Consider the following 27,954-nt stretch of genomic DNA (forward strand, 5'->3'; position numbering starts at 1 on the left):
CACTGTGGATTTTTATTATTAGAAAATTAAAAATGACATATCTCAGATAAGGATTACTCACCTTCAGAAAAACACAAAAACACGAGTTATCTAGACACGTGACAGGCTGGGGGAGGTAACATGGCTCAATGCTGCCAAAGAAGGGCATCTTGCTTTTCCTAATTACAGGTTCCCGAACCGTTTTAATCATGTTTAAAAGGAACTTTCATATTAGGTGTTATATTGTATGTAGATGATTGCAGTGTATGTTCATGAAAGCTTTTTTGGTTTCTTTCTAGGTGTGTTCGAGATTCTACCTATTCTACATATTATTCACCCTACAAACACATCGTCCGGTTTAAATTCAATGCTTTCCAGTTTGTTCATAGCAGTCCATTGGTTTACCTGCAGTGTGAGCTAGCAGTGTGCAGGGCATATGACTACTCTTCCAGATGCTACCAAGGTTGCATTACCAGGTCCAAGAGAGAGGCAAGCTCTGGCCACGAAAGCGTGACTGTTGTTGCTGGCCCAATACAGCTTCAGGAAACTGGTGCTGAGAATGAGAATGTACCTGATTTTGAATAAAACTTTGTCTCCTTTGGCAGATAGCATCTTTAAACGCCAACTTAATTCTGAATGAACCTAAGGTGCTGCTGGATTGCCAGCAGCTCTACAATAAATGTTAGGAATGTGCTTAGGGACTCATGCCTGTTAATCTCACTTCATAAAATCATAGAATCATAGAATGGTTAGAGTTGGAAGGGACCTTCAAAGGTTATCCAGTCCAACCCCCCTGCAAGGAGCAGGGACATCTCCAACCAGATCGGGTTGCTCAGAGCCCCATCCAACCTGGCCTGGAATGTTTCCAGGGATGGGAAACATCAACCACCTCTCTGGGCAACCTGGGCCAGTGTTCTACAACCCTCATTGTGACCCTCACATTAGTTGTCTTTGTCGGCACATAATAAAAATGCTAATTCAGAAGTTTGGTGGTGAGTTTGTAGCTGCTGTGTTGGAGAAGTCAGGATGAAAGCTTCCCAGACAATTGCTGTCTCTAAGATTTTTGTTTGTTGTTTGTTTTCTTAACAGTAAAACTGAAATGCTTTGTGGTTTAAGTTCTATAAACAAGCTCTACTAATATAATCCTTGTTTGATGTGTATCTAGAGTACCCTGGATAAATTAGAGTGCAAGGAAGTGTTTGATTTTTAAACCAGAACTAGAATGCCATTATTTTTTCTTTCGTAATCTTCCGGGTGAGGGATCAATTGTAACCAGGTCCTCTCATCCTTCTCAGAGATGGACTTTTTTGTCATCCAGTAGAACACGAATCCAGCTCTTGCTCCTGTTTCTCGTGCACCATTTTTTATTTCTACCAGGCCCCTGGCTGTTGCTTTTCACTCTTGTTGGTTTTGTTTTTTTTTCTGAAACATAAAGTGATGAAACCAATTCCGTACTAGATCATGTAGGCCTTGGTAAACACCTGCAGCTGATAACATTGGTTGAGTAATTTGAAGAACTGAGTAATTTCCTTGCATTGAGTAATTTTGTTGGCAATTCAAGATTAAAATCCAAGCATGAACGACTTTCTGTGATGATGGCTTATCTCATGGAAAGAGGTGGGCTTGACATAAGAACTCAGCATTGAAGGAAGCCAGAACGCCAGGGAAAGTTTGCAGCCTGATAACAACCCCCAAATTAGTTGCCACCTGCAATATTAGCCTCTCAAATCTTAACACAGTGTGTGAAGCATCAGCTTCCTCCTCTCAAGAAGGATATCTTGACTCTGCTAGTGACAAATACAGCCTCGGTTGTGGGGAACCCAGATAGCCAGTTCTTACTCCACACCAGAAGCAAGTTTGTTTCCCATTTTTTCAGATGTAAATTAAGACCAAGAGTCCTTCCTTTCCATAGTGCAGAGATTTTGTGCAGCTAAAAATACCTAGACAATCACACACAACTGAAAGAGAAAAAATATTCTTCCAATAGCACGTGGATCCTCATACATAATGTCTGAGTATTTTGTGTCTAGTCCTTTAGGGAGGTCTGTCTTGTTGAGAAAATGAGCTATTTGAGCTATTTTCAATTATGGGTGATTTCCAATATAAATTATCTGACTACAAAATCAGGAAGACAATGTTCCTAGTGCAATATTACTGTCATGATTCCTGTAAGCATCTCTGCATTTGAATTTTAAGTTTTGCTGTCTTGAAAAGCATCATCTGTAATAAAGAACTTTTCCAAGCAGTATGTTGTTTATATATGGGCTTCTCCTGCAAGAACATGGGAACCTCACATACCAAGGTTCTGGAAAAATCCCAGACAATCTTTTCTTGTGGTCCAGATCTGCTGTGAGATCAGCCTTGCATAACAGCTTATGTCTAAGACTTACTGCCTAAGCCAGACACCTCTGTAAAATTCATACAAATCCTTATTATGCTGTTACCATGATGGTATAATTAGTGTTACAGGCTAACCTAGTACTTCACTGTCAGCCAAAAGCAATCCTGGAAAACAACTCAAAAGTCCCATGTCTAGTTCTGGGGTGGGGTTTTTTGTTTTTTTCTTTGCCAAAAAGTAAGGTCAAACGAAGTCCATACAACTGTTTTAGGTAATACCGTAGCTCTGCTTCTTATCAGGCAAATGTGTTAACTTGTCTGCTTGCATTTCTGCAGGAGAAAAAGACAACTAGCAGCAGCATCAAGTGAATATCACCCGGGCCAATAGTGCCTTCCTGGAGCACTGTGTGGCACAAACATCTTGGCTGTTGCAGGACGGCAAAAAGGATGCTGCTCCAAGAATGCCTGGCTTCAACCCTCCTGCTCCAGGCTGCAACACCCCTGCCTCCTCCTCAGGGCATGGCAGAGTTCTGCTGGGCCAGAGGTGACCTAGAACCATTTGTCCCATCAGGTAACCATTGCACATAACACCTGGTCATCCCTGGGATCTGAGAGGAACAAACCACTGTATAAACTGACACAGCATCACTCTTGGCTATCCAGCTGCAACTTCCAGAAGCCAAACTCCATCAGCCATCAGCCAACTGCAAGTCTTCTCTTCCTGTTTTCCCAAACAGCAATAAATATTACAGATAGTACGTGCTGGACTGAAACACTGGGAAATCCTCATGTGCTGGGCCATCTGTAGGCATCTTCTGGAAAGATCTTTGAAGAAGTTGGTGCCTGGAAGAAGTGCTGTGCTTTCTTGTCCCCTGCCTGTGGCTGCTTGCATGAGCTGGGTGACCACGGTACGAGATGGGGCACAGCAGAGGCAGAGTATGATGCTGTTGGCATCAGAGCACACCTCATTGGAGCCCTCGTTGCAGAGCAGCTTTGCTCTCATGTCTCTGGAAAGTGCATTTTCATCCTTAGCGCTGGATTTTGTGTCATCAAGGCTGGCCCCAGACTGTGGGTCAGGTAGGTGGAAATGGACTTCAATGGCTGCTCTCTGGGCAGCTCCACCTGAGTCAACAGACCTTTGGTGCCTTTATTGCAACATTTAAAAGTTTAGGATACCGGAGAAAGCAAGGCTAACCTGCTCACGTGTAACTGGAGCTGTGAATGGGCAAACCGAGGTACTGTTACAGCCTCTTGTCTTGGAATAAGGAACAAGACTTCCCAAGGGAAAAATCCTGGTTCAGCCATCAATGCCTTTTGACATTACCACTGTGATAGCGTAATTGCATACAGCCGGAGGAAGTTTTTCTGTGGGAGGTTCCTGAAGAAAAGGAAGGCTAAAAGATAGTGTAGATTGAGGACCGAACTGGATGAAAGTTTAATGATTCGCAAGTACGCCGTGTTTAAGGACAAAGTATGTGGAGTAGCTAAAGGGCTATAATAAATTTCTATTATCCTGAAACTACAACCTATGTCATTGCAGCAAAACCCCAAAGGTCCCCATAATTTCCCCCCTTATTAAATACTGGTGAATTAATAGAAAATATATGAGCATCACTGTCATGTTCGCACTAAGGTCTGAAGCTTTCCCCAACGTTTCTTGGTCATGTACGGTGAGTCTCCTCCATCCATATATCAAATCTTGAGTTTTATGTCAAAAGGTATAGTTATTAAAGTGCTCTTAGTAAATACAATTAATAATTGTTAATAACTAACATATGGTCTTGCATTTTTTCAGATAATATTTTTCCTTAAGTGCTCTGCTAATTCTCATTTGAAAAGACTTGTGTTAGATTTATTCTCTTTCAAGGCGTTTTGTCAGTTCAGTAAAAGCCTGAATTGTTACTATTCTTAGCTCAGCCTCTTGCTTCAAAACTACACCAAGCTTCCTGCACTGTAGAGTGGCAGCTACAAAGGGCACAATGGAATAAGTCAATGGCTATTGTCTTTCTTTTTTAAGGGATGACTCATGCATCCCTATGACAAGACAGAGTACATTCATTGTGTTATTGTATTCACGTGAAACAGTGAACACCAAAGCCGAAGGCAGTTGCAGAACCATGAAATCCTCAGGAAAGAAAAATATAAGTCATACAGGGGATGAGATGTATGAGATTCTTGTAACAGATAACTTGCAAACACAATGTAGAATTGTTTTAGAGTATTTTTAACATTTCTATAGATCTGCACTGTTCTTGGACCACAGTTGTTGAGCTTACAATCAATCTAATAGAACTGACTGTCAGTGAAAGCCATGAGAAGATATTTTATAACACCTCACTTTAAAGCATCTCCACTACCTTTCCCTCTTTTTTTTTTTTCTAAGACAAATAGACCAATACAAAATTCCTCTTGTCTAACAAAGATATGTTTGCAAAGTCTGAATGGACTGGGTTTAGATAGTTAAGCCTTGCCTAGCCTTTTCAACAGGCTGTGAGCACTTGGGCAGTCAGTTCATGTGGTCGGTGCCTGGCCGTGCTTTGTGCTACGGCCAACTTCTAAGCTCTCTTCTTTATACTAACGCTTAACTGTTTGTTATTTATATAATGGCAAGCACAGCTTGGAGATCTCATCACTTGCCCAGACTACCCAAGAGCATTCCTGTGTTTTCTTTTCATGCTAAAGAACAAAATCTGTTGCTTAGCATTGCTAAGCATTGACCCCACCTGGAGTACTGCGTCCAGTTCTGGAGTCCCCAACACAAGAAAGACATGGACCAGTTGGAAAGGGTCCAGAGGAGGGCCACAAAGATGATCAGAGGGCTGGAGCACCTCTCCTATGAGGACAGGCTGAGAGAGTTGGGGCTGTTCAGCCTGGAGAAGAGGAGGCTCCGGGGAGACCTGATAGCGGTCTTCCAATACCTCAAGGGGGCCTACAGGAAAGATGGGGAGAAGCTGTTCAGTAGGGCCTGTTGTGATAGAACAAGGGGTAATGGGTTTAAATTAGAAGGAGGTAGGTTTAGATTAGATATGAGAAAAAAATTTTTTACAATGAGAGTTGTAGAGCACTGGAACAGGTTGCCCAGAGAGGTGGTGGATGCCCCATCCCTGGAATCGTTCAAGGCCAGGCTGGATGGGGCTCTGAGCAACCTGATCTAGTCAGGGATGTCCCTGCTTCTTGCAGGGGGGTTGGACTAGACGACCGTTGAAGGTCCCTTCCAACTCTAACTATTCTATGATTCTATTCTATGATTCTATGATTCTATGGTCATGCCCAAGTTGTGCCAGGTGCTATAGAAAGGTGTAGCTCAGTCTGGTTTGGCCTTTGGGAGTTTTCCAATGTGGAGGTTGGGGTATGTTGCCCTCAGTATGCACCCTGGTTGTGAAATTTATAAACAGAGGGCATCAATTGAGTAGTAAGCATTTCAGCAAATATCGTCATAATAGATTCTGAGAAGTGTATCGGATGCTTGATCTTGCAGAGATTAAGGCAAACATTTAACTACCTCAATAATTCCCAAAGATTTTGGGAGACTCTCACAACAGAAAAGTTATGCACACAGCTTAGTTAAACATTTGCAAAGTTTTGTTGCTCATTCTAGTATTTTAAAGATCTATCTTGGCTCCCAGTTAAATTCCAGTACATAGTGCACTACGTAACACAGCAATATATGTGTAAAATTGACTTCACCTACTGTGGCAGAATTCACTAACTTCTTTTCCCTGTCTACAAATTGTTACACAGTGCCTAGTAATGGGGAGTAGGGAGAGGAACAGGTGAGGTGTATTTGTATTTCTCATTGCCCATCCATTTATAAAAAGCACACTGACAGAAATTATTTGCCTAGTTAGGTAGGAAAAAAAAAAGGAGATGAAAAGAGAGGGAACATACTGAACTTTGCACGCTACCTTGCTGCATTTGTGACTCAGGGGAAATAAAACATACGACTCAGAAATCTAGGTCATGTTGGACCGGGTATTAGACTGGAGATATGAAGACATTGTTTTTTAATTGGAATTTCCTTCTTTGGTGCACATTTTAACTATTAAAAGTACACATTCCTAAGTCAAAATGCTACAGGAAAAAAAATCCAAATATTTAGGCAAACTTACCACTTCGGCATACAACCTTGGTTTGTAATTTAAAGTAGAAATATATTGATGTTTGCATCTATCATATTTCTTGGTATTTCTTAACAGTTTTCATTGCATTTCTTCCTTGCACTAACCAAAGATCTGAAAGGATCTAGCTTTTTATTGAGAATTACATATTATGTAACTAGATGTAGTATTTATCTTTGTTGATGATTGACACTTGAAGGATCTGGAGCCAAACATGTGCTTTAGGTTAAAGTATCTTTTAATTTCAGATCAATTTCTTGCAAGAGATTTAGATATAGCCAAGTTTTCCACAGAAAGTGGAAAGTTCAATACAAGTCATTTATTATGAAATGTATTTATAAATCCTAATTTTTCAAAATTTATTTCTAGATGCGTAAGACTTGCTATGTTCCATAACAGTCACCTTATCTACATGTTGCCAGGTTTAAATATCTCCTCTGAAATGTGAATGACAATGTGTGACCCGTGCAAGTGGTCTTCCTAACCTTCCACAGTTGTATTACAAGGTCAGGAAATGTACAAGCTCTCCTTCGGAAGAGATGGATGTTGTTGGTAGGAAATCCAACTTTGAAAAGATAGTACTGAGAATAGAGCTGTGGGAAGTTTGAACAGTCATTATTCTGTTAGGATAAGACTCTGTAAATCACTAACAATTTTACACAAACACGCGGGATTTGTGTATTGATTAGTAACAGCTATAAACAGCCCCCTCAATAGCACATTTTGGTCAACACTTACCAAAAAATGCCAATTGCATGGAGTTTGTAGGAAGAGGAGTGTTGGCAAGGAGTTTGTGTTTTGGCTGGGCTTTAGGCCAGGAGGCAAATTTCTTTGTGGAACTTCCCATTATCCATGATAATACAGTTTTTTGAGGTATGTTTGTACAACTTTCTCATACAACTCTGTCTATGTGGTAGAGTTTGTTGTTTTGGAAAAAAAAAAAAAACTGGTGGTCCTGCTGAAGTTCATAATGCACAAGGACATGAGGGTTTCCAGGTGTCCTTCCAGAGCTTGCTTGAAAGGTATAAATGCTTGAGACCTTGAGCAGAGAAAACCAAAAAGCAGTAATCCTGACTTGTCCTTTGTTTCTTCTGCTTTTTAACCTCTGAAAGAAGGTAAAATTCCTGAGAGATACAGCAGTAAGCTGCACAACATAGACATCTGCTGCCCAGGCTACCAGTTCAGAAATCTTAGGGAAGACCTTGCATGAGCTGGGCTGAGTGGGGAAATCATCAAAACCAGCGCTGGTTATCACTGTAGACTTTGATCTCTGGGAATCAAGACCTTTAGTTCTGTTGGCTTCTTTAGGACTAAGGGCATTAAGTAACTTCAGCATGTTTTTTCACTCCCTTAGAACCACAGGTGTTTCTCTGCACATCCATATACTTGAAACACAAGTATGATGAAACATGGGACTGGGATTCAGTACCACAGTTAGGTCACAAAAAGGAATTCCTACTCTATTAGATTTTGAATTTCCTTAAACTCCATACATATCAAAAACTTAACAACACTTACTGTTTTCATCCAATAACATTCCAAGTAAATAAAATTGATTAATTTAAAAGTAACTTAATTAATATTTTTCTTTGCATTCCTATGTTTAATCAGGAGAATTTCTTTAAGATTATTTTTTGGATTATGACATGTTCTGGCAAGTTTATTGGATGAATAGAAAGTCCTTGACAAAGATACCGTATTGTGGCAAGAGAATTAGTTTTAAACACATTTTCAAAGTTCACAGAGTCCTTGAAAGCTTTAGAAATATGCTATCGTTGTCAAGCTGTGAGAACAAAGGGAAAAATATGGAAGCTAGCTAAGACTAGACATGGAAACACATTCCTGAAAGGAGCTGGAATGGTTGAAAGCATTTAAACAAAATGGTTTGCACAGGTCGCTTATAGCTTTCTGTAGGAGGACTTGGCTGTTTATCAGTTTGTATCAGCTGTAAAGCAGCATAAAGGTTTAGCAACCCGTTATAAGTGGATCGGTGCTGAGAAGCAATCACCATGAAACTGCTGAATGACTGACTTCTATTGCTGTTGTCTTCTATTGGCATAACCTTTCACACAGAAAGAAATGCGTATTACTTCCCTATATGCTTTCCTTGGGTTTATACACAAATCACACAACACACGCCTGTAGTACATCATGTCTGCTGACTTTTTTTGCGAGCAAGTGCCTTTTCCTGCATTTGGGTATTTTTTCACGTGAAGTGATTACCTTCCTTGAGCAATTCCCTTTGGCAACTAGCAGCATCATTTCCTTCCTGCTGGTCCTTCTGGTTGGAAGGCAAGGTCAGGGCATGAAGGTGAACAGAAGGTAACGTTGAAGAGAATTGGAAGTCTTGGAGCCAAGTTGTCTTCTGGGTTCAAACGTTCTCTTTCAGTAGCCAGCTGCCTCAGGCTCCCCCATGTCTGGTATATTTTATCTTAGCAAAGCTTAGAAAGGAAACTGGCATTACTTGAAGACTAAAAATCACTCAACTAAAAATGCTTCAAGGAACTATGTATGGTTTGAATAGACGACTATAAAAAAAGACTGAAATGCAAAAGCTAGACTTGAGGATCAGATATAAAGGATGCAGCTATAAGTTAGTGTAAAACAGGAGCAGATATGGCTGAAAAGAAGCATTCACCGAGGTTGTACTCACTCTCTTTTCCAAAGACCCTTCAAATGTAGGCTGTTCTGACTGTTGAGGACCTTCGTTCATTATGTGACCAAGACGCATGCGTATCATGTCATGAGAAGTGCAGATCTGTTCGTACAACGGGAGAGTAGCTTGCAGGTTGTCCGGCACCCCTGAAGACTACTTGTACGTCCCAGATCCCAGGCATATCCCTGTAAGGCAGCAATGCTACATGTTCCCAAATCATCTTTGTTGGATCCTGGCTGTCCAGGGTCTGCAAATGTAAGAAGTTCCTTGAAACTTGCAGTTAGTGCAGGGAAGCTCACAGAACACAAGTGTCCGAAAACTTATTAATTACATGTCAGTAATTAACTATAAGGACTCTGAAATTCTCCTCAGCTGTTAGCTAGGTGTTGCTAGCCTCCTCGTCCATGCTTTTTCCTGCTTTTTCCAGGCCCAATAGGGAAGGTACAGGGAGAGCAGTGCATAGAAATCAGAGATCAGAAGACTGGAGATCTACAGAAGAATTTAAATCAAACAGAGGAGAGGGCAATGTGAAAGCAAATGCAGTAAAACTGTAAAAGAGGTGAAAGTAGGATGAAGTGGGGGGGCTATTAAAATAAGGAGGTAATTGCTAGGGACAGTAAAAGAGGTAAGATTGGGTTGTTGGTTTAGGCACGACCAAGTCAAATGGTGTGGTCTGCCACTGGAGCTGGTAATGCACTGCTTGAAATCTTTATAGAAAGGTACTTACAAATTTAGCAGAATATATTATAATCTTTTGGTACATATATGTATTTTAATAAATGTAAACATCTCTATAAAATGATTAAGGGCATGTACTCAACTATGCATGCCAGACAGGGGCAGATACCCAGATTTCAAATGCAAATGTGTGGACAACCAGAGGTCACTATGATCTTACATACAAGCTAAGAATTGGCTATTGACTTTTATGCCATAGAGAGAAAGAATCGGTTCAAAATGGAGAACAGATGAGAAATTGGATGTTGCTGCAAATTCTCAATTCAAAATGTCTGTAGCTTTTCCAGATTGCTGGGTGGATATGAAAGCCTACCCAGCCAGGACGCTATCCAAATATTAGACCTAGGTACAGAAAGCATAAAGATTATTTATTTCGCTGTATATTGCTCTTTGTAATATTTCTGATTTTTTCTTTTTCTTTTTTTTTTTTTTTTTTTTTGCTACTTTCTTAGACTTACAACTGAACTTCAGTGTTCTCCTGGTGGGATATTACCCACCTGTGTACCACATGAGATGGATGGGTACACATCTAAGGACTTAAGTCCTGCAGAACATTCCCAGGCAGATACAAAGGATCAGTGTGAAGACTGATGTGTTCAATCTCACACCTGCAAGAAGCACATGGTAGAAAACCAGTCCATGGATCCAGAACCCAGAATCTTACAGTAAGTAAAATCTTTTAATTTTTTTCTTTCTCAAACTGAAAGAAAATGATTGATTAAGGGAGACAGCAAAACATTCTGCAGTCTTTAACAGCTCTAAGTGTCACTAAAAATGACAACCATGTCGGAAAATTTCAATCTTTGATAGCTTAGACCTGCATTTTTTTAATTTAAATTGCATAGAAAAGACGACATTTTTTTTCTTTAATCCAAATATAACGGTATAATTTAGTGAAGAATTGTTTCAGCGAATAGCTGACCTCTGATAGAAGATCTCATGAGCTAACTGAGGCTGATTTTCTTAGGCAAACTTCTTTAGGTTTGTATTATGGTCAGACAAATTCGATCCCATGTATTCTGTCTCAGTGATACAGGGTCAAGAGCAGAGGCAATAGTTTTGATTTCCTACTGATGTGAGAACAGCAACGAGTTGCTGATATGCTATCAGGAATGCAGCCTCATACATCAGTTTATTGACAGTTTTTTATGGTTCTTTATTTTGCAGCAAACTTCCTGCTTCTTTGATATCAGTATGTGCAATAGAAAGGGGAGATAATCTAAGGTGTAGTTTGTACAGAGGACACCAGCATTTTAGCAGCTGCAAATCAAAGCTGCATGTTATCAGACCTGAAGACGTAGGACCTCATATAAGTTAAAGAACATTTACTGGAAAAGTCAGAAATGCACCAGGAAGTTGGAACCGGTGAGGGCTGGCAAGAACTCTGACAGTCAAGTTACAGACTCATGCTAGCAGATTTAATTGTTGTGGATAAATTTAACAATAGCACATTTAGTCTTCCTCTGCTCTTGAATATCCTTGAAGTAATCCATAAATTTTCTGTTCATGATGTCAAAAACTAGCTAAGGCTGGATGATCTGGAGATCCTGTAGTTCATCCTCTTGCTGAAAGTAGGGTCAGGGAAAGTAGGTTGCTCAGGACTGTGTCCAGTTGGTCTTGACTATCTCAAAGAATGGAAGAACCTATAACATTTCTGGGCAACCTGTTCCACTGCTTGACCACCCTTACAGTGAAATTATTTTTTCTTATGTTTAAATGGAATTTACTGTACTTCGATTCATGTCCATTGCCTCTTATCCTGACACCAGGCACCACTGAGAAGAGTCTGGCTCTGACTTTACTGCATCCCATCAGGTATCCATACACATTGATGAGATTCCCCTGTGCCTTCTCTTTTCTGGACCTCTCCTTGTATGAGGAGTGGCCATCTTTGCTGTAAGGGCACGGTGCTGGCTCATGGTCAATTTGTTCACCAGGACCCCCAGGTCCTTTTCTGCAAAACCATTTTCCAGCTACCTGGACTCCTTGGTCTGTAAAAAGGTCTTATTTTTCAAGAATTTAGAGGCAGGATTATGACCCCATAGCCGCTTCCCAATCACAGTGTGTGATCACTCCACTGAACACATGGTATTATTTTTGCTTTCTTCAGGAAGTCAGAAGCCGTAGAGCTATGAATAGCAATGTTCAGGCTTGCATTTCTCTATTAACATATGAATACAATCAGTTGTATTTACCATTGTCCTCCAGTTTGTTTGCTCTTCTCAGTGACTGCTTTGACAGCTTCTGATTCTGTTTCTGGACTCAGACCTTTTGTCTTTCCTTCTTCTATTCTAGCACTGTGAACCTCTGCAGAAAGAGGACTCCTTAGCATCTTTGTCTCTAGACCCAAGCTGTGCCTTTCTGCAGGCAAAACATTGGAATATACCAGCAGGAATCGTGAGTTACATCAATTATTGCGGTTTGGTTGCCATTTCTATGATAGTCAAAACAGATAGATATGTACAGCCTGGTTGAAGTGTAACGGGTAGAATATTAGACCAGTAATTGGCCTCTTTCTAGCTGGCATATATTTCTCCTCATCAGATGAGGAGAAATCGTGGACGTGCAATATAGTGACTCCAGTGAACACATTATCAGATTATGAGCTATGTTTGTCCTAAGTAACCTATAACTCCATTAAGACTTCACATAGATCAGCTGAGGAAATCACTTCAACAGGACTTTTGACTTTACTTCAAGCCATACTTCTTTTACTTTTTTACACACTTTGTGATTTGAAGGATTGAAGGAAGGCTTGTTGGCAAATCCAGCTAAGGGGCATAGCAGCAGATAAAGGGAAGACATTGATAAAGCATTGATAAAGTGGACCCCAAGATGAGGTCCACTTAAGGTATGTTACAAATAGCTGGCATTAATTTACTTTTGATACCTGACATAATCCCATTCCCTGCTGCAGCAGGGAAACAAGCCTGTAATCTCAAGTGGAAACTGTCAAAAGATGACATCCAGAGGGACCTTGACAGGCTGGGGAGGTGGGCCCGTATAAACTTCATGAAGTTCTGCAAGGCCAAGTGCAAGGTCCTGCACACAGGTTGGGGTAATCCCAGGCACAAACACAGGCTGGACGGAGAATGGATGGAGAGCAGCCCTGAGGAGAAGGACTTGGGAGTGCTGGTGGACGAGAGGCTCAACATGAGCCTATAATCTGCACTTGCAGCCCAAAAAGCCAACCACATCCTGATTGCATCAAAAGCAGCATGGCCAGCAGGTCGAGGGAGGTGATTCTGGCTCTACTCCACTCTGGTGAGACCCCACCTAGAGTACTATGTCCAGCTCTGGAGCGCCCAGCATAAGAAGGACGTGGACGTGTTGGAGAGGGTCCAAAGGAGCCCACAAAGATGATCAGAGGGCTGGAGCACCTATCCTATGAGGACAGGCTGAGAGAGCTGGGGCTGTTCAGCCTGGAGAAGAGGAGGCTCCAGGGAGACCTTAGAGCGGCCTTCCAGTGCCTAAAGGGGGGCCTGCAAGAAAGACAAGGACAGACTTTGTAGCAGGGCCTGCTGCAACAGGACAAGGGGTAATGGTTTTAAACTGAAAGAGGGTAGATTTAGATTATACTTAAGGAAAAAAATTTTTACACTGAGGGTGGTGGAACACTGGCCCAGGTTGCCCAGAGATGTGGTGGATGCCCCATCCCTGGAAACGTTCAAGGCCAGGTTGGACGGGGCTCTGAGCAACCTGATCTGGTTGGAGATGTACCTGCTCCTTGCAGGGGGGTTGGACTGGCTGGTTTTTAAAGGTCCCTTCCAACCCAAACCATTCTGTGATTCTATTATTCTAAAAATACAAACATTTATGAGACCAAGGGTCTCTACTGAAGGACTTACCAGAAAGTAAGTCCTATGCTATGAATTTGCTGCCTCACTTTGCAATGTGTTGCAGTCTGCCTAATTAAATGATTAACTACAAGCAGTAAGTAAATAAAATTGGGATGGTGGAGGCAAAGAAACACGTAGATTCACCAGTCAGATTCCAAAGGTAATGCTGGGCCTGCAAAAAACGTAAGATAATTTGTAATAAGGACAGTATTACAAATTATCCGGGAAATGGAAACCTTACCGTTCATATATAATCGTTCCGTAAAGATCAGGTAGTCATAAAAATATTGCATAAGAAATCAGATATAACATGGGCCAGACTGACCTTTGGAGCTTCACCCTTTTACAGGTGCAGAGTATAAATACTGATGCTCTGCTCTATTGGCATTTCTTGACAAGATGGGTACCGCCAAGAACTTGCTGTGGTTATTCCTCTTAAATATAGCACTCCAGGATTCTATTTCAGGTAAACCACTTTAAATCTTTAAGGAATATTCTTCCAAAAAAAAAAAAGGTAGGAAAAAGAGAATGTCTTACTCCTCTACATTGGTTCAATACATGTAACTCACATGCTAGTATAAATTTTGTGCAAAGATTAGAAGACAGGCAGACTGAAATTAGATAGCATCATGTTGTCTTACTAAAAATATGAACCAATTGATATAATGATTAACTATTATTCATTGTGAAGTAAATTTAGTGTAATCAAATTAATATTGCTCTGTTTTGCAATAGTGTCTTGGAGCATAGCTTAAACCAAATCATTAAAAAAAAATTCTACCATAACAATACTACTGAGAGACTTTGTTTCTACAAATCTGTGGTTTTCAGTATGGAATGAAGAGGAAATACAGTTTCTTTGGCTGCAATGCATATTTGCTTTAAAAATCTTCAAATTCAGCCTTGCAGATGCACTTGGAACCACCCAATACTTATTTAACTTTATATAATTTAATGGAAGCACAGTATTAAGACATAGTTTCTATCCTGTGCGGTATCTGGAAGTCCCAGAGGTGTGCGTTTCGCTCAGGGTTGCACCCTTGAGACTTTCAAGGCCATGGAATAAAAACCAGCAGCCTGTAACAATCCAGTCTGCACATTCACACGTGCAAACCAGCACAGTGTTCAGGCAGGCTGGGTTTTGCCAGAAATCAATATTTAATATTGTTGAGGACTTTCTGAATACTACTGATATTTTACAGGGACGAATTCTTGGATTTACTATTGCCAGCAGGCACCTCTTGAATTGGACCCCGTCTGCCACTCTCTCATTTGACCTTGGCACAGCAACTTCCCTGCTGTAATTCAGGCTCACGCACTTGTGACAGCAAGGAAAAAAAAAAAAAAAAGGCATAACTCTCACTCCTCCTTCAAGGAAGATCTGAAGAGTTCTGCTGCTGCTAGGAATTTCTTCTGAGCAGGACACACCTCTCTGTTGGCTGTTCTTTGCAGCTATAAATAAAAAAACAACATCCATCACATCCTTGGGGACATGAAGGGTGTAGAGTGTGTTGCACATTTTGCCCACTGCTTTCCAAAAGACAGTACAAAGTGCTTTAATTATAACAATAGAAAACAGAAATAAAAGCACTTCACTTGGGGAGCTTTGAAGGGGGCACCGGGTTTTCTGTTTGTTTTAAATCAAGGTGTGCAATTTTGAAGAACGCGTGAACCATCGCCTACTGAAAATTACTCTGGCTTTCCCAAAACTTTTCCTTGCTACAAGAATACGTATTTTAATCATGAAGCCCCATAGAGTTTACACGACCCAGCCTGGAAGTGAAAGAGGAGTTCATGCAGTGATCACTGCTGTTAATTTTACATTAAATTCTGATATCTGTCTCGCTGTATAAAGTCACTTTTTGAATGTGTGGGAATTTTCAAGTATTTTGTGTGTGCTACTTAAAATAGAAAAGGCTAGAGAAATAAACACAACACTTCTAAAATGCTGTGTCAGGCAGCAGACAATGGCTAAGCATGTCACTACTTTATTTTCATATTACAATAATGAATATATTTTTCCTATTAGACATTAAATGAATACCTGATGCGTGTTTTCTTTATATTTGTTTTACATGTTTTTCGTTATGCATTTAAGTTCACAGAAAAAAAAAAACAATTGCAAGCAAGCAACATGTTTCAACATCTAAAAATACTGTGGTTATTGTAAATTAAAAGCGCAGATTCAAGGATATACCACAAATACTGTACATTACTCCCACCCAATCATGTCTTTCTGTAAACTTTTATTGTTTCTTTTTGTCATTATGAGAGTAGCTCTGTGCAGTGCTTGGTTGTTTAGCTCCCTGCACCTTCTGTTTGTTATTGCTAGCAAACACACACCAAGAATTACCATGGAAAATTCAAATCTCAGTCAAAAATCAAAATTATTCTCTTTAGGCTGACAGAATGTTAATTCAAACTTGCATATATGAAAAATCAGTTTGCTGGATGAGAGATTTGCCCTCAGTTGTCTCTGTCTACAGCCTTTACTAAAAGAAAAGATAATTTTGGGAGGCTATCTAGCGCTGGTGGAACACCACTAATTACCTCTCATTTCCCAGAGACCTTGCACTGCAGTTTTAGTATATCAGATCACACCTCGCTGTGATGCTTGCACGATGCTTGTAAGATGTTCTTTCATGTAGATGAACCCTATGGTGCAGCACTGCCATCTCACCTGTCTTTTAATAGTATATTAAAAGGCACATTCAATTGAGTTTGATCCTTAGCAGATTAATAAAGAAGTTTTAAAAATTTATTACTAATGTGGAAAAGGAAGAGATGCCTCTACATCCTAAGTGGATGCATATTAGTGGCCAAAATATGCAATGCATCCTTTTCTTAAAACTCTTTTTTCAACAAATCTTCACCACACCTCTCTTGTCTGTCTTGTCCAAAGCTGTGAGACTCAGCCTGCTATTGTACCAGTCATCATGTGGAATGAGCATGTCTCCTTAGAAACAAGTTCCTCAAAACAGTTTTATTTTTAATTTGTGAAATTAAAGTGAAATTTATGGATGTGGGAGAGGTAATCTTCGTAGTTTCGTTGAGATAAAAATTTCCTCACGTGCTTCTTTCTCTTCTTCCCTTAACAGTTATAGATATCATGACCCAAAATGCCACCAAGACAATGTCTCCAATGTCTGGGCTTCTCACGTTTTCTATCTCTGCGTTACTTGTGGGATGTAGTAGTTAACATCCCAGCTTGGGGCTCTGAAGCTTCCTGGTGGCAGGTGGGACAGGTAGGAGCATGGTGCTGTGAACCACACAGCCCAGGGCAGGGCAGGGCTGCGAGTCATGCCCTTGCGGTTAACAGGTGTGAGACAAGCAAACCTGGAGAGAGCAAAGCTCCAAGGTGGACAGCAATGTGTCCCAAAAGATGCACTTCTCTAGTGAAAACATACTTTGTCTGGATTTCTTTATCACTTCCATCATCAAATTTAATCACTCACTGAAAGGAACTATTTATAATAAGAATGATCGAATCATAGAATGATAGAACAGTTGGTGTAGAAGGGACCTATAAAGGATATCTACTCCAACATTCCTGGAGTAGAAGACAAACTTTCAGTTAGAAGATGGCTTAATGACCTCAACAAACTGACCTTGAATATACCCGCGAGGGACAGGATATCTACAACCTCTCTGGGAAAACAAAAAATTAACACTTATTTCAAGGAAACATGATATGAAGATACGATGAATGACTATCTTTTCCCTAGCTCCCACCATGGAAGAGCACTTGACCAATGCTTTCAAGATCTCCATGGTCCACCTGACATAGCAGCACCAACATTACGAGTGCTGGGAGAAAAAACAGCCATTCTCCTTCATTCATCCACAATGACCACACATTTTCTTTCTCTTCCTTACCAACAGATGCCACAACCACAACCCCAGTCACAATGACGGCATCCATTCCTCCAGGTGGGTCTCAATTTCTTGGGCTTTTTCTGCCCACTTCTTCTGCCGCTACCAGTTGCTGACTCATAGGCTGGCCTTGGTCTTCTCCATGGGAGAGCAGAGCCAGGGAAATGCACAGCCTAACGAAGCCGAGGGTGATGGTCCTGCTGGCCTGCAACTCGCAGAGTGTTGCCTGTGCCCGAATGAGAGAAGGTGCCTACGTGCTAATCAGTTTTCCCATGTTTTCCATGTCTCCTCCTTTCCAAGGTGCCTCCCTGAGCCTGGTGAATGGCAGGAACCGGTGTGAGGGGCGCGTAGAGGTTTCCTACTCTGGGGGCCGGGGCACCGTCTGTGATGACAGCTGGGACCTGAACGACGCCATGGTCGTGTGCAGGCAGCTGCGATGCGGTGTTGCTGTTTCTGCACCATCAAGTGCCTACTTTGGACAAGGCACTGGCAATATCTACCTGGACGATGTGTACTGCACAGGGAGTGAGTCCTCCCTCTTCCAGTGCAGCCACAGGGGCTGGGGCGTCCACAACTGTGGCCACAGTGAAGATGCTGGTGTTATCTGCTCAGGTACCACTGCTTTCCCTTCCTAAACACTGGCCTGCCTTCAAAAAGGGCCCTTGGTGGCAAATTTCAGTATGTCTTGGAGATGCGTTGACAGGTTGTCTTTGTCCTTGCTCCCACCATGGAAGACCACTCCACTGAGACCCCCGCGCTCTCCATGGTCCACCTCTCAGGGTGGCACCAACATCCCTAGTGCTGGGAGAAAACCCAGCCATGCTCCTTCATCCATCCACAATGGCCTCACTTTCTCTTTCTCTTCCTTCCCAACAGCTGCCACAACCACCACCCAAGCCACGACGGCATCCATTCCTCCAGGTGGGTCTCAATTTCTTGGGCTTTTTCTGCCCACTTCTTCTGCCGCTACCAGTTGCTGACTCATAGGCTGGCCTTGGTCTTCTCCATGGGAGAGCAGAGCCAGGGAAATGCACAGCCTACCGAAGCCGAGGGTGACGGTCCTGCTGGCCTGCAACTCGCAGAGTGTTGCCTGTGCCCGAATGAGAGAAGGTGCCTACGTGCTAATCAGTTTTCCCATGTTTTCCATGTCTCCTCCTTTCCAAGGTGCCTCCCTGAGCCTGGTGAATGGCAGGAACCGGTGTGAGGGGCGCGTAGAGGTTTACTACTCTGGGGGCCGGGGCACCGTCTGTGATGACAGCTGGGACCTGAACGATGCCATGGTCGTGTGCAGGCAGCTGGGATGCGGTGTTGCTGTTTCTGCACCATCAAGTGCCTACTTTGGACAAGGCACTGGCAATATCTACCTGGACGATGTGTACTGCACAGGGAGTGAGTCCTCCCTCTTCCAGTGCAGCCACAGGGGCTGGGGCGTCCACAACTGTGGCCACAGTGAAGATGCTGGTGTTATCTGCTCAGGTACCACTGCTTTCCCTTCCTAAACACTGGCCTGCCTTCAAAAAGGGCCCTTGGTGGCAAATTTCAGTATGTCTTGGAGATGCGTTGACAGGTTGTCTTTGTCCTTGCTCCCACCATGGAAGACCACTCCACTGAGACCCCCGCGCTCTCCATGGTCCACCTCTCAGGGTGGCACCAACATCCCTAGTGCTGGGAGAAAACCCAGCCATGCTCCTTCATCCATCCACAATGGCCTCACTTTCTCTTTCTCTTCCTTCCCAACAGCTGCCACAACCACCACCCAAGCCACGACGGCATCCATTCCTCCAGGTGGGTCTCAATTTCTTGGGCTTTTTCTGCCCACTTCTTCTGCCGCTACCAGTTGCTGACTCATAGGCTGGCCTTGGTCTTCTCCATGGGAGAGCAGAGCCAGGGAAATGCACAGCCTAACGAAGCCGAGGGTGACGGTCCTGCTGGCCTGCGACTCGCAGAGTGTTGCCTGTGCCCGAAAGAGAGAAGGTGCCTACGTGCTAATCAGTTTTCCCATGTTTTCCATGTCTCCTCCTTTCCAAGGTGCCTCCCTGAGCCTGGTGAATGGCAGGAACCGGTGTGAGGGGCGCGTAGAGGTTTCCTACTCTGGGGGCCGGGGCACCGTCTGTGATGACAGCTGGGACCTGAACGACGCCATGGTCGTGTGCAGGCAGCTGGGATGCGGTGTTGCTCTTTCTGCACCATCAAGTGCCTACTTTGGACAAGGCACTGGCAATATCTACCTGGACGATGTGTACTGCACAGGGAGTGAGTCCTCCCTCTTCCAGTGCAGCCACAGGGGCTGGGGCGTCCACAACTGTGGCCACAGTGAAGATGCTGGTGTTATCTGCTCAGGTACCACTGCTTTCCCTTCCTAAACACTGGCCTGCCTTCAAAAAGGGCCCTTGGTGGCAAATTTCAGTATGTCTTGGAGATGCGTTGACAGGTTGTCTTTGTCCTTGCTCCCACCATGGAAGACCACTCCACTGAGACCCCCGCGCTCTCCATGGTCCACCTCTCAGGGTGGCACCAACATCCCTAGTGCTGGGAGAAAACCCAGCCATGCTCCTTCATCCATCCACAATGGCCTCACTTTCTCTTTCTCTTCCTTCCCAACAGCTGCCACAACCACCACCCAAGCCACGACGGCATCCATTCCTCCAGGTGGGTCTCAATTTCTTGGGCTTTTTCTGCCCACTTCTTCTGCCGCTACCAGTTGCTGACTCATAGGCTGGCCTTGGTCTTCTCCATGGGAGAGCAGAGCCAGGGAAATGCACAGCCTACCGAAGCCGAGGGTGACGGTCCTGCTGGCCTGCAACTCGCAGAGTGTTGCCTGTGCCCGAATGAGAGAAGGTGCCTACGTGCTAATCAGTTTTCCCATGTTTTCCATGTCTCCTCCTTTCCAAGGTGCCTCCCTGAGCCTGGTGAATGGCAGGAACCGGTGTGAGGGGCGCGTAGAGGTTTACTACTCTGGGGGCCGGGGCACCGTCTGTGATGACAGCTGGGACCTGAACGATGCCATGGTCGTGTGCAGGCAGCTGGGATGCGGTGTTGCTGTTTCTGCACCATCAAGTGCCTACTTTGGACAAGGCACTGGCAATATCTACCTGGACGATGTGTACTGCACAGGGAGTGAGTCCTCCCTCTTCCAGTGCAGCCACAGGGGCTGGGGCGTCCACAACTGTGGCCACAGTGAAGATGCTGGTGTTATCTGCTCAGGTACCACTGCTTTCCCTTCCTAAACACTGGCCTGCCTTCAAAAAGGGCCCTTGGTGGCAAATTTCAGTATGTCTTGGAGATGCATTGACAGGTTGTCTTTGTCCTTGCTCCCACCATGGAAGACCACTCCACTGAGACCCCCGCGCTCTCCATGGTCCACCTCTCAGGGTGGCACCAACATCCCTAGTGCTGGGAGAAAACCCAGCCATGCTCCTTCATCCATCCACAATGGCCTCACTTTCTCTTTCTCTTCCTTCCCAACAGCTGCCACAACCACCACCCAAGCCACGACGGCATCCATTCCTCCAGGTGGGTCTCAATTTCTTGGGCTTTTTCTGCCCACTTCTTCTGCCGCTACCAGTTGCTGACTCATAGGCTGGCCTTGGTCTTCTCCATGGGAGAGCAGAGCCAGGGAAATGCACAGCCTACCGAAGCCGAGGGTGACGGTCCTGCCGGCCTGCAACTCGCAGAGTGTTGCCTGTGCCCGAAAGAGAGAAGGTGCCTACGTGCTAATCAGTTTTCCCATGTTTTCCATGTCTCCTCCTTTCCAAGGTGCCTCCCTGAGCCTGGTGAATGGCAGGAACCGGTGTGAGGGGCGCGTAGAGGTTTCCTACTCTGGGGGCCGGGGCACCGTCTGTGATGACAGCTGGGACCTGAACGACGCCATGGTCGTGTGCAGGCAGCTGGGATGCGGTGTTGCTCTTTCTGCACCATCAAGTGCCTACTTTGGACAAGGCACTGGCAATATCTACCTGGACGATGTGTACTGCACAGGGAGTGAGTCCTCCCTCTTCCAGTGCAGCCACAGGGGCTGGGGCGTCCACAACTGTGGCCACAGTGAAGATGCTGGTGTTATCTGCTCAGGTACCACTGCTTTCCCTTCCTAAACACTGGCCTGCCTTCAAAAAGGGCCCTTGGTGGCAAATTTCAGTATGTCTTGGAGATGCGTTGACAGGTTGTCTTTGTCCTTGCTCCCACCATGGAAGACCACCCTACTGAGACCCCCGCGCTCTCCATGGTCCACCTCTCAGGGTGGCACCAACATCCCTAGTGCTGGGAGAAAACCCAGCCATGCTCCTTCATCCATCCACAATGGCCTCACTTTCTCTTTCTCTTCCTTCCCAACAGCTGCCACAACCACCACCCAAGCCACGACGGCATCCATTCCTCCAGGTGGGTCTCAATTTCTTGGGCTTTTTCTGCCCACTTCTTCTGCCGCTACCAGTTGCTGACTCATAGGCTGGCCTTGGTCTTCTCCATGGGAGAGCAGAGCCAGGGAAATGCACAGCCTACCAAAGCCGAGGGTGACGGTCCTGCTGGCCTGCAACTCGCAGAGTGTTGCCTGTGCCCGAATGAGAGAAGGTGCCTACGTGCTAATCAGTTTTCCCATGTTTTCCATGTCTCCTCCTTTCCAAGGTGCCTCCCTGAGCCTGGTGAATGGCAGGAACCGGTGTGAGGGGCGCGTAGAGGTTTCCTACTCTGGGGGCCGGGGCACCGTCTGTGATGACAGCTGGGACCTGAACGACGCCATGGTCGTGTGCAGGCAGCTGGGATGCGGTGTTGCTGTTTCTGCACCATCAAGTGCCTACTTTGGACAAGGCACTGGCAATATCTACCTGGATGATGTGTACTGCACAGGGAGTGAGTCCTCCCTCTTCCAGTGCAGCCACAGGGGCTGGGGCGTCCACAACTGTGCCCACAGTGAAGATGCTGGTGTTATCTGCTCAGGTACCACTGCTTTCCCTTCCTAAACACTGGCCTGCCTTCAAAAAGGGCCCTTGGTGGCAAATTTCAGTATGTCTTGGAGATGCGTTGACAGGTTGTCTTTGTCCTTGCTCCCACCATGGAAGACCACTCCACTGAGACCCCCGCGCTCTCCATGGTCCACCTCTCAGGGTGGCACCAACATCCCTAGTGCTGGGAGAAAACCCAGCCATGCTCCTTCATCCATCCACAATGGCCTCACTTTCTCTTTCTCTTCCTTCCCAACAGCTGCCACAACCACCACCCAAGCCACGACGGCATCCATTCCTCCAGGTGGGTCTCAATTTCTTGGGCTTTTTCTGCCCACTTCTTCTGCCGCTACCAGTTGCTGACTCATAGGCTGGCCTTGGTCTTCTCCATGGGAGAGCAGAGCCAGGGAAATGCACAGCCTACCGAAGCCGAGGGTGACGGTCCTGCTGGCCTGCAACTCGCAGAGTGTTGCCTGTGCCCGAAAGAGAGAAGGTGCCTACGTGCTAATCAGTTTTCCCATGTTTTCCATGTCTCCTCCTTTCCAAGGTGCCTCCCTGAGCCTGGTGAATGGCAGGAACCGGTGTGAGGGGCGCGTAGAGGTTTCCTACTCTGGGGGCCGGGGCACCGTCTGTGATGACAGCTGGGACCTGAACGACGCCATGGTCGTGTGCAGGCAGCTGGGATGCGGTGTTGCTGTTTCTGCACCATCAAGTGCCTACTTTGGACAAGGCACTGGCAATATCTACCTGGACGATGTGTACTGCACAGGGAGTGAGTCCTCCCTCTTCCAGTGCAGCCACAGGGGCTGGGGCGTCCACAACTGTGGCCACAGTGAAGATGCTGGTGTTATCTGCTCAGGTACCACTGCTTTCCCTTCCTAAACACTGGCCTGCCTTCAAAAAGGGCCCTTGGTGGCAAATTTCAGTATGTCTTGGAGATGCGTTGACAGGTTGTCTTTGTCCTTGCTCCCACCATGGAAGACCACTCCACTGAGACCCCCGCGCTCTCCATGGTCCACCTCTCAGGGTGGCAGCAACATCCCTAGTGCTGGGAGAAAACCCAGCCATGCTCCTTCATCCATCCACAATGGCCTCACTTTCTCTTTCTCTTCCTTCCCAACAGCTGCCACAACCACCACCCAAGCCACGACGGCATCCATTCCTCCAGGTGGGTCTCAATTTCTTGGGCTTTTTCTGCCCACTTCTTCTGCCGCTACCAGTTGCTGACTCATAGGCTGGCCTTGGTCTTCTCCATGGGAGAGCAGAGCCAGGGAAATGCACAGCCTACCGAAGCCGAGGGTGACGGTCCTGCCGGCCTGCAACTCCCAGAGTGTTGCCTGTGCCCGAAAGAGAGAAGGTGCCTACGTGCTAATCAGTTTTCCCATGTTTTCCATGTCTCCTCCTTTCCAAGGTGCCTCCCTGAGCCTGGTGAATGGCAGGAACCGGTGTGAGGGGCGCGTAGAGGTTTCCTACTCTGGGGGCCGGGGCACCGTCTGTGATGACAGCTGGGACCTGAACGACGCCATGGTCGTGTGCAGGCAGCTGGGATGCGGTGTTGCTCTTTCTGCACCATCAAGTGCCTACTTTGGACAAGGCACTGGCAATATCTACCTGGACGATGTGTACTGCACAGGGAGTGAGTCCTCCCTCTTCCAGTGCAGCCACAGGGGCTGGGGCGTCCACAACTGTGGCCACAGTGAAGATGCTGGTGTTATCTGCTCAGGTACCACTGCTTTCCCTTCCTAAACACTGGCCTGCCTTCAAAAAGGGCCCTTGGTGGCAAATTTCAGTATGTCTTGGAGATGCGTTGACAGGTTGTCTTTGTCCTTGCTCCCACCATGGAAGACCACCCTACTGAGACCCCCGCGCTCTCCATGGTCCACCTCTCAGGGTGGCACCAACATCCCTAGTGCTGGGAGAAAACCCAGCCATGCTCCTTCATCCATCCACAATGGCCTCACTTTCTCTTTCTCTTCCTTCCCAACAGCTGCCACAACCACCACCCAAGCCACGACGGCATCCATTCCTCCAGGTGGGTCTCAATTTCTTGGGCTTTTTCTGCCCACTTCTTCTGCCGCTACCAGTTGCTGACTCATAGGCTGGCCTTGGTCTTCTCCACGGGAGAGCAGAGCCAGGGAAATGCACAGCCTACCAAAGCCGAGGGTGACGGTCCTGCTGGCCTGCAACTCGCAGAGTGTTGCCTGTGCCCGAATGAGAGAAGGTGCCTACGTGCTAATCAGTTTTCCCATGTTTTCCATGTCTCCTCCTTTCCAAGGTGCCTCCCTGAGCCTGGTGAATGGCAGGAACCGGTGTGAGGGGCGCGTAGAGGTTTCCTACTCTGGGGGCCGGGGCACCGTCTGTGATGACAGCTGGGACCTGAACGACGCCATGGTCGTGTGCAGGCAGCTGGGATGCGGTGTTGCTGTTTCTGCACCATCAAGTGCCTACTTTGGACAAGGCACTGGCAATATCTACCTGGATGATGTGTACTGCACAGGGAGTGAGTCCTCCCTCTTCCAGTGCAGCCACAGGGGCTGGGGCGTCCACAACTGTGCCCACAGTGAAGATGCTGGTGTTATCTGCTCAGGTACTACTGCTTTTCCTTCCTAAACACAGCGTGCCTTCAAAAAGTGGCCCTTGGTGGCAAATTTTCAGTATATCTTGGAGATGCGTTGACAGGTTGTCTTTGTCCTTGCTCCCACCATGGAAGACCACTCCACTGAGACCCCTGCGCTCTCCATGGTCCACCTCTCAGGGTGGCACCAACATCCCTAGTGCTGGGAGAAAACCCAGCCATGCTCCTTCATCCATCCACAATGGCCTCACTTTCTCTTTCTCTTCCTACCCAACAGCTGCCACAACCACCACCCAAGCCACGACGGCATCCATTCCTCCAGGTGGGTCTCAATTTCTTGGGCTTTTTCTGCCCACTTCTTCTGCCGCTACCAGTTGCTGACTCATAGGCTGGCTTTGGTCTTCTCCATGGGAGAGCAGAGCCAGGGAAATGCACAGCCTACTGAAGCCGAGGGTGACGGTCCTGCTGGCCTGCAACTCGCAGAGTGTTGCCTGTGCCCAAATGAGAGAAGGTGCCTACGTGCTAACCATGTTTCCCATGTTTTCCATGTCTCCTCCTTTCCAAGGTGCCTCCCTGAGCCTGGTGAATGGCAGGAACCGGTGTGAGGGGCGCGTAGAGGTTTCCTACTCTGGGGGCCGGGGCACCGTCTGTGATGACAGCTGGGACCTGAACGACGCCATGGTCGTGTGCAGGCAGCTGGGATGCGGTGTTGCTGTTTCTGCACCATCAAGTGCCTACTTTGGACAAGGCACTGGCAATATCTACCTGGACGATGTGTACTGCACAGGGAGTGAGTCCTCCCTCTTCCAGTGCAGCCACAGGGGCTGGGGCATCCACAACTGCGGCCACAGTGAAGATGCTGGTGTTATCTGCTCAGGTACTACTGCTTTTCCTTCCTGAACACTGGCCTGCCTTCAAAAAGTGGCCCTTGGTGGCAACTTTTCAGTATGTCTTGGAGATGCGTTGACAGGTTGTCTTTGTCCTTGCTCCCACCATGGAAGACCACTCCACTGAGACACCCGGGCTCTCCATGGTCCACCTCTCAGGGTGGCACCAACATCCCTAGTGCTGGGAGAAAACCCAGCCATGCTCCTTCATCCATCCACAATGGCCTCACTTTCTCTTTCTCTTACTTCCCAACAGACGACAAAGCCATCATCCCAACCACAATGACGGCATCCATTCCTCCAGGTGGGTCTCAATTTCTTGGGCTTTTTCTGCCCATTTCTTCTGCCGCTACCAGTTGCTGGCTCATAGGTTGGCATTGGTCTGCTCCATGGCAGAGCAGAGACAGGGAAATGTAAAGCCGAACGAAGCCGAGGGTGACGGTCCTGCTGGCCTGCAACTCGCAGAGTGTTACCTTTGCCTGTGTTGAGAAAAACCCAGCCATGCTCCTTCTTCATCCAAAATGGCTTCACTTTTTCTGTCTCTTCCTTCCCAACAGACACCACCACCAGCAACCAAGCAATGCTGACAGCATCCATTCCTCCAGGTGGGTCTCAATTTTTTATGCTTTTTCTGCCCACTTCTGCCGCTACCAGTTGCTGGCTCATAGGTTGGCATTGGTCTGCTCCATGGCAGAGCAGAGCCAGGGAAATGCACAGCCTAACGAAGCCGAGGGTGACGATCCTGCTGGACTGCAACTCGCAGAGTGTTGCCTGTGCCTGAATTGAGAAAACCCAGCCAAGCTCCTTAACCATCCACAATGGCTTCACTTTCTCTTTCTCTTCCATCCCAACAGATGACACAACCGCCACCGAAACCACGACGGAATCCATTCTTCTAGGTTGGTCTCAATTTCTTGGCCTTTTTCTGCCCACTTCTTCTGCCGCTACCACTTGCTGACTCATAGGCTGGCTTTCATCTTCTCCATGGGAGAACAGAGCCAGGGAAATGCACAGCCTAACGAAGCTGAGTGTGACGGTCCTGCTGGCCTGCACTCGCAGAGTGTGGCCTTTGCCTTAATTGAGAAAACCCAGAAATGCTCCTTCACCATCTACAATGGCTTCACTTTTTCATTTTCTTCCTTCCCAACAGACGATACAATCACCACCCAAGCCATGCCGACAGCATCCATTCCTCCAGGTGGGTCTCAATTTCTTGGGCTTTTTCTGCCCACTTCTTCTGCCGCTACCAGTTGCTGACTCATAGGCTGGCTTTCGTCTTCTCCATGGGAGAGCAGAGCCAGGGAAATGCACAGCCTAACGAAGCCGAGGGTGACGGTCCTGCTGGCCTGCAACTCGCAGAGTGTTGCCTGTGCCCGAATGAGAGAAGTTGCCTACGTGCTAACCAGTTTTCCCATGTTTTCCACGTCTCCTTCTTTCCAAGGTGCCTCCCTGAGCCTGGTGAATGGCAGGAACCGGTGTGAGGGGCGCGTAGAGATTTACCACTCTGGGGGCCGGGGCACCGTCTGTGATGACAGCTGGGACCTGAACGATGCCATGGTCGTGTGCAGGCACCTGGGATGCGGTGTTGCTGTTTCTGCACCATCAAGTGCCTACTTTGGACAAGGCACTGGCAATATCTACCTGGACGATGTGTACTGCACAGGGAATGAGTCCTCCCTCTTCCAGTGCAGCCACAGGGGCTGGGGCGTCCACAACTGTGCCCACAGTGAAGATGCTGGTGTTATCTGCTCAGGTACTGCTGCTTTTCCTTCCTAAACACTGGCGTGCCTTCAAAAAGTGGCCCTTGGTGGCAACTTTTCAGTATGTCTTGGAGATGCGTTGACAGGTTGTCTTTGTCCTTGCTCCCACCATGGAAGACCACCCTACTGAGATCCCCGCGCTCTCCATGGTCCACCTCTCAGGGTGGCACCAACATCCCTAGTACTGGGAGAAAACCCAGCCGTGCTCCTTCCTCCATCCAAAATATCCTCACTTGCTTCTTTCTCTTCCTTCCC

General features: G+C 46.2%; 3 protein-coding genes across 3 annotated transcripts in view; all 3 read left to right on the top strand.

The window, feature by feature from the left end:
• The window catches only part of DMBT1L1 (scavenger receptor cysteine-rich domain-containing protein DMBT1), a 39,462-nt gene extending 38,763 nt beyond the window's left edge, over nucleotides 1-699 (top strand). The window contains exon 53 of the mRNA XM_086752827.1: nucleotides 279-699. Coding sequence (XP_086608953.1) covers nucleotides 279-564 — 286 coding nt within the window. The 3' untranslated portion in view covers nucleotides 565-699. The remainder of the gene's footprint in view (nucleotides 1-278) is intronic.
• Nucleotides 700-17,731: 17,032 nt separating this feature from the next.
• LOC147600132 (scavenger receptor cysteine-rich domain-containing protein DMBT1-like) lies at nucleotides 17,732-21,631 on the top strand. Its single transcript, XM_086752828.1, has 5 exons — nucleotides 17,732-18,152; nucleotides 18,705-19,016; nucleotides 19,569-19,880; nucleotides 20,433-20,744; nucleotides 21,297-21,631. The coding sequence occupies exons 1-5, from the start codon at nucleotides 17,732-17,734 to the stop codon at nucleotides 21,629-21,631; spliced, it is 1,692 nt and encodes a 563-aa protein (XP_086608954.1).
• A 92-nt stretch (nucleotides 21,632-21,723) lies between these two features.
• LOC104482601 (scavenger receptor cysteine-rich domain-containing protein DMBT1) overlaps nucleotides 21,724-27,954 on the top strand; it is a 57,247-nt gene continuing 51,016 nt past the window's right edge. The window contains 8 exon segments of the mRNA XM_086752829.1: nucleotides 21,724-21,776; nucleotides 21,873-22,048; nucleotides 22,161-22,472; nucleotides 23,025-23,336; nucleotides 23,889-24,200; nucleotides 24,753-25,064; nucleotides 25,618-25,929; nucleotides 27,381-27,692. Of these exon segments, the coding sequence (XP_086608955.1) occupies nucleotides 21,724-21,776; nucleotides 21,873-22,048; nucleotides 22,161-22,472; nucleotides 23,025-23,336; nucleotides 23,889-24,200; nucleotides 24,753-25,064; nucleotides 25,618-25,929; nucleotides 27,381-27,692 (2,101 nt within the window).

The sequence above is a fragment of the Chlamydotis macqueenii genome, chromosome 7 (assembly GCF_036417535.1).
Source record: "Chlamydotis macqueenii isolate bChlMac1 chromosome 7, bChlMac1.mat, whole genome shotgun sequence".
Classification (NCBI taxonomy): domain Eukaryota; kingdom Metazoa; phylum Chordata; class Aves; order Otidiformes; family Otididae; genus Chlamydotis; species Chlamydotis macqueenii.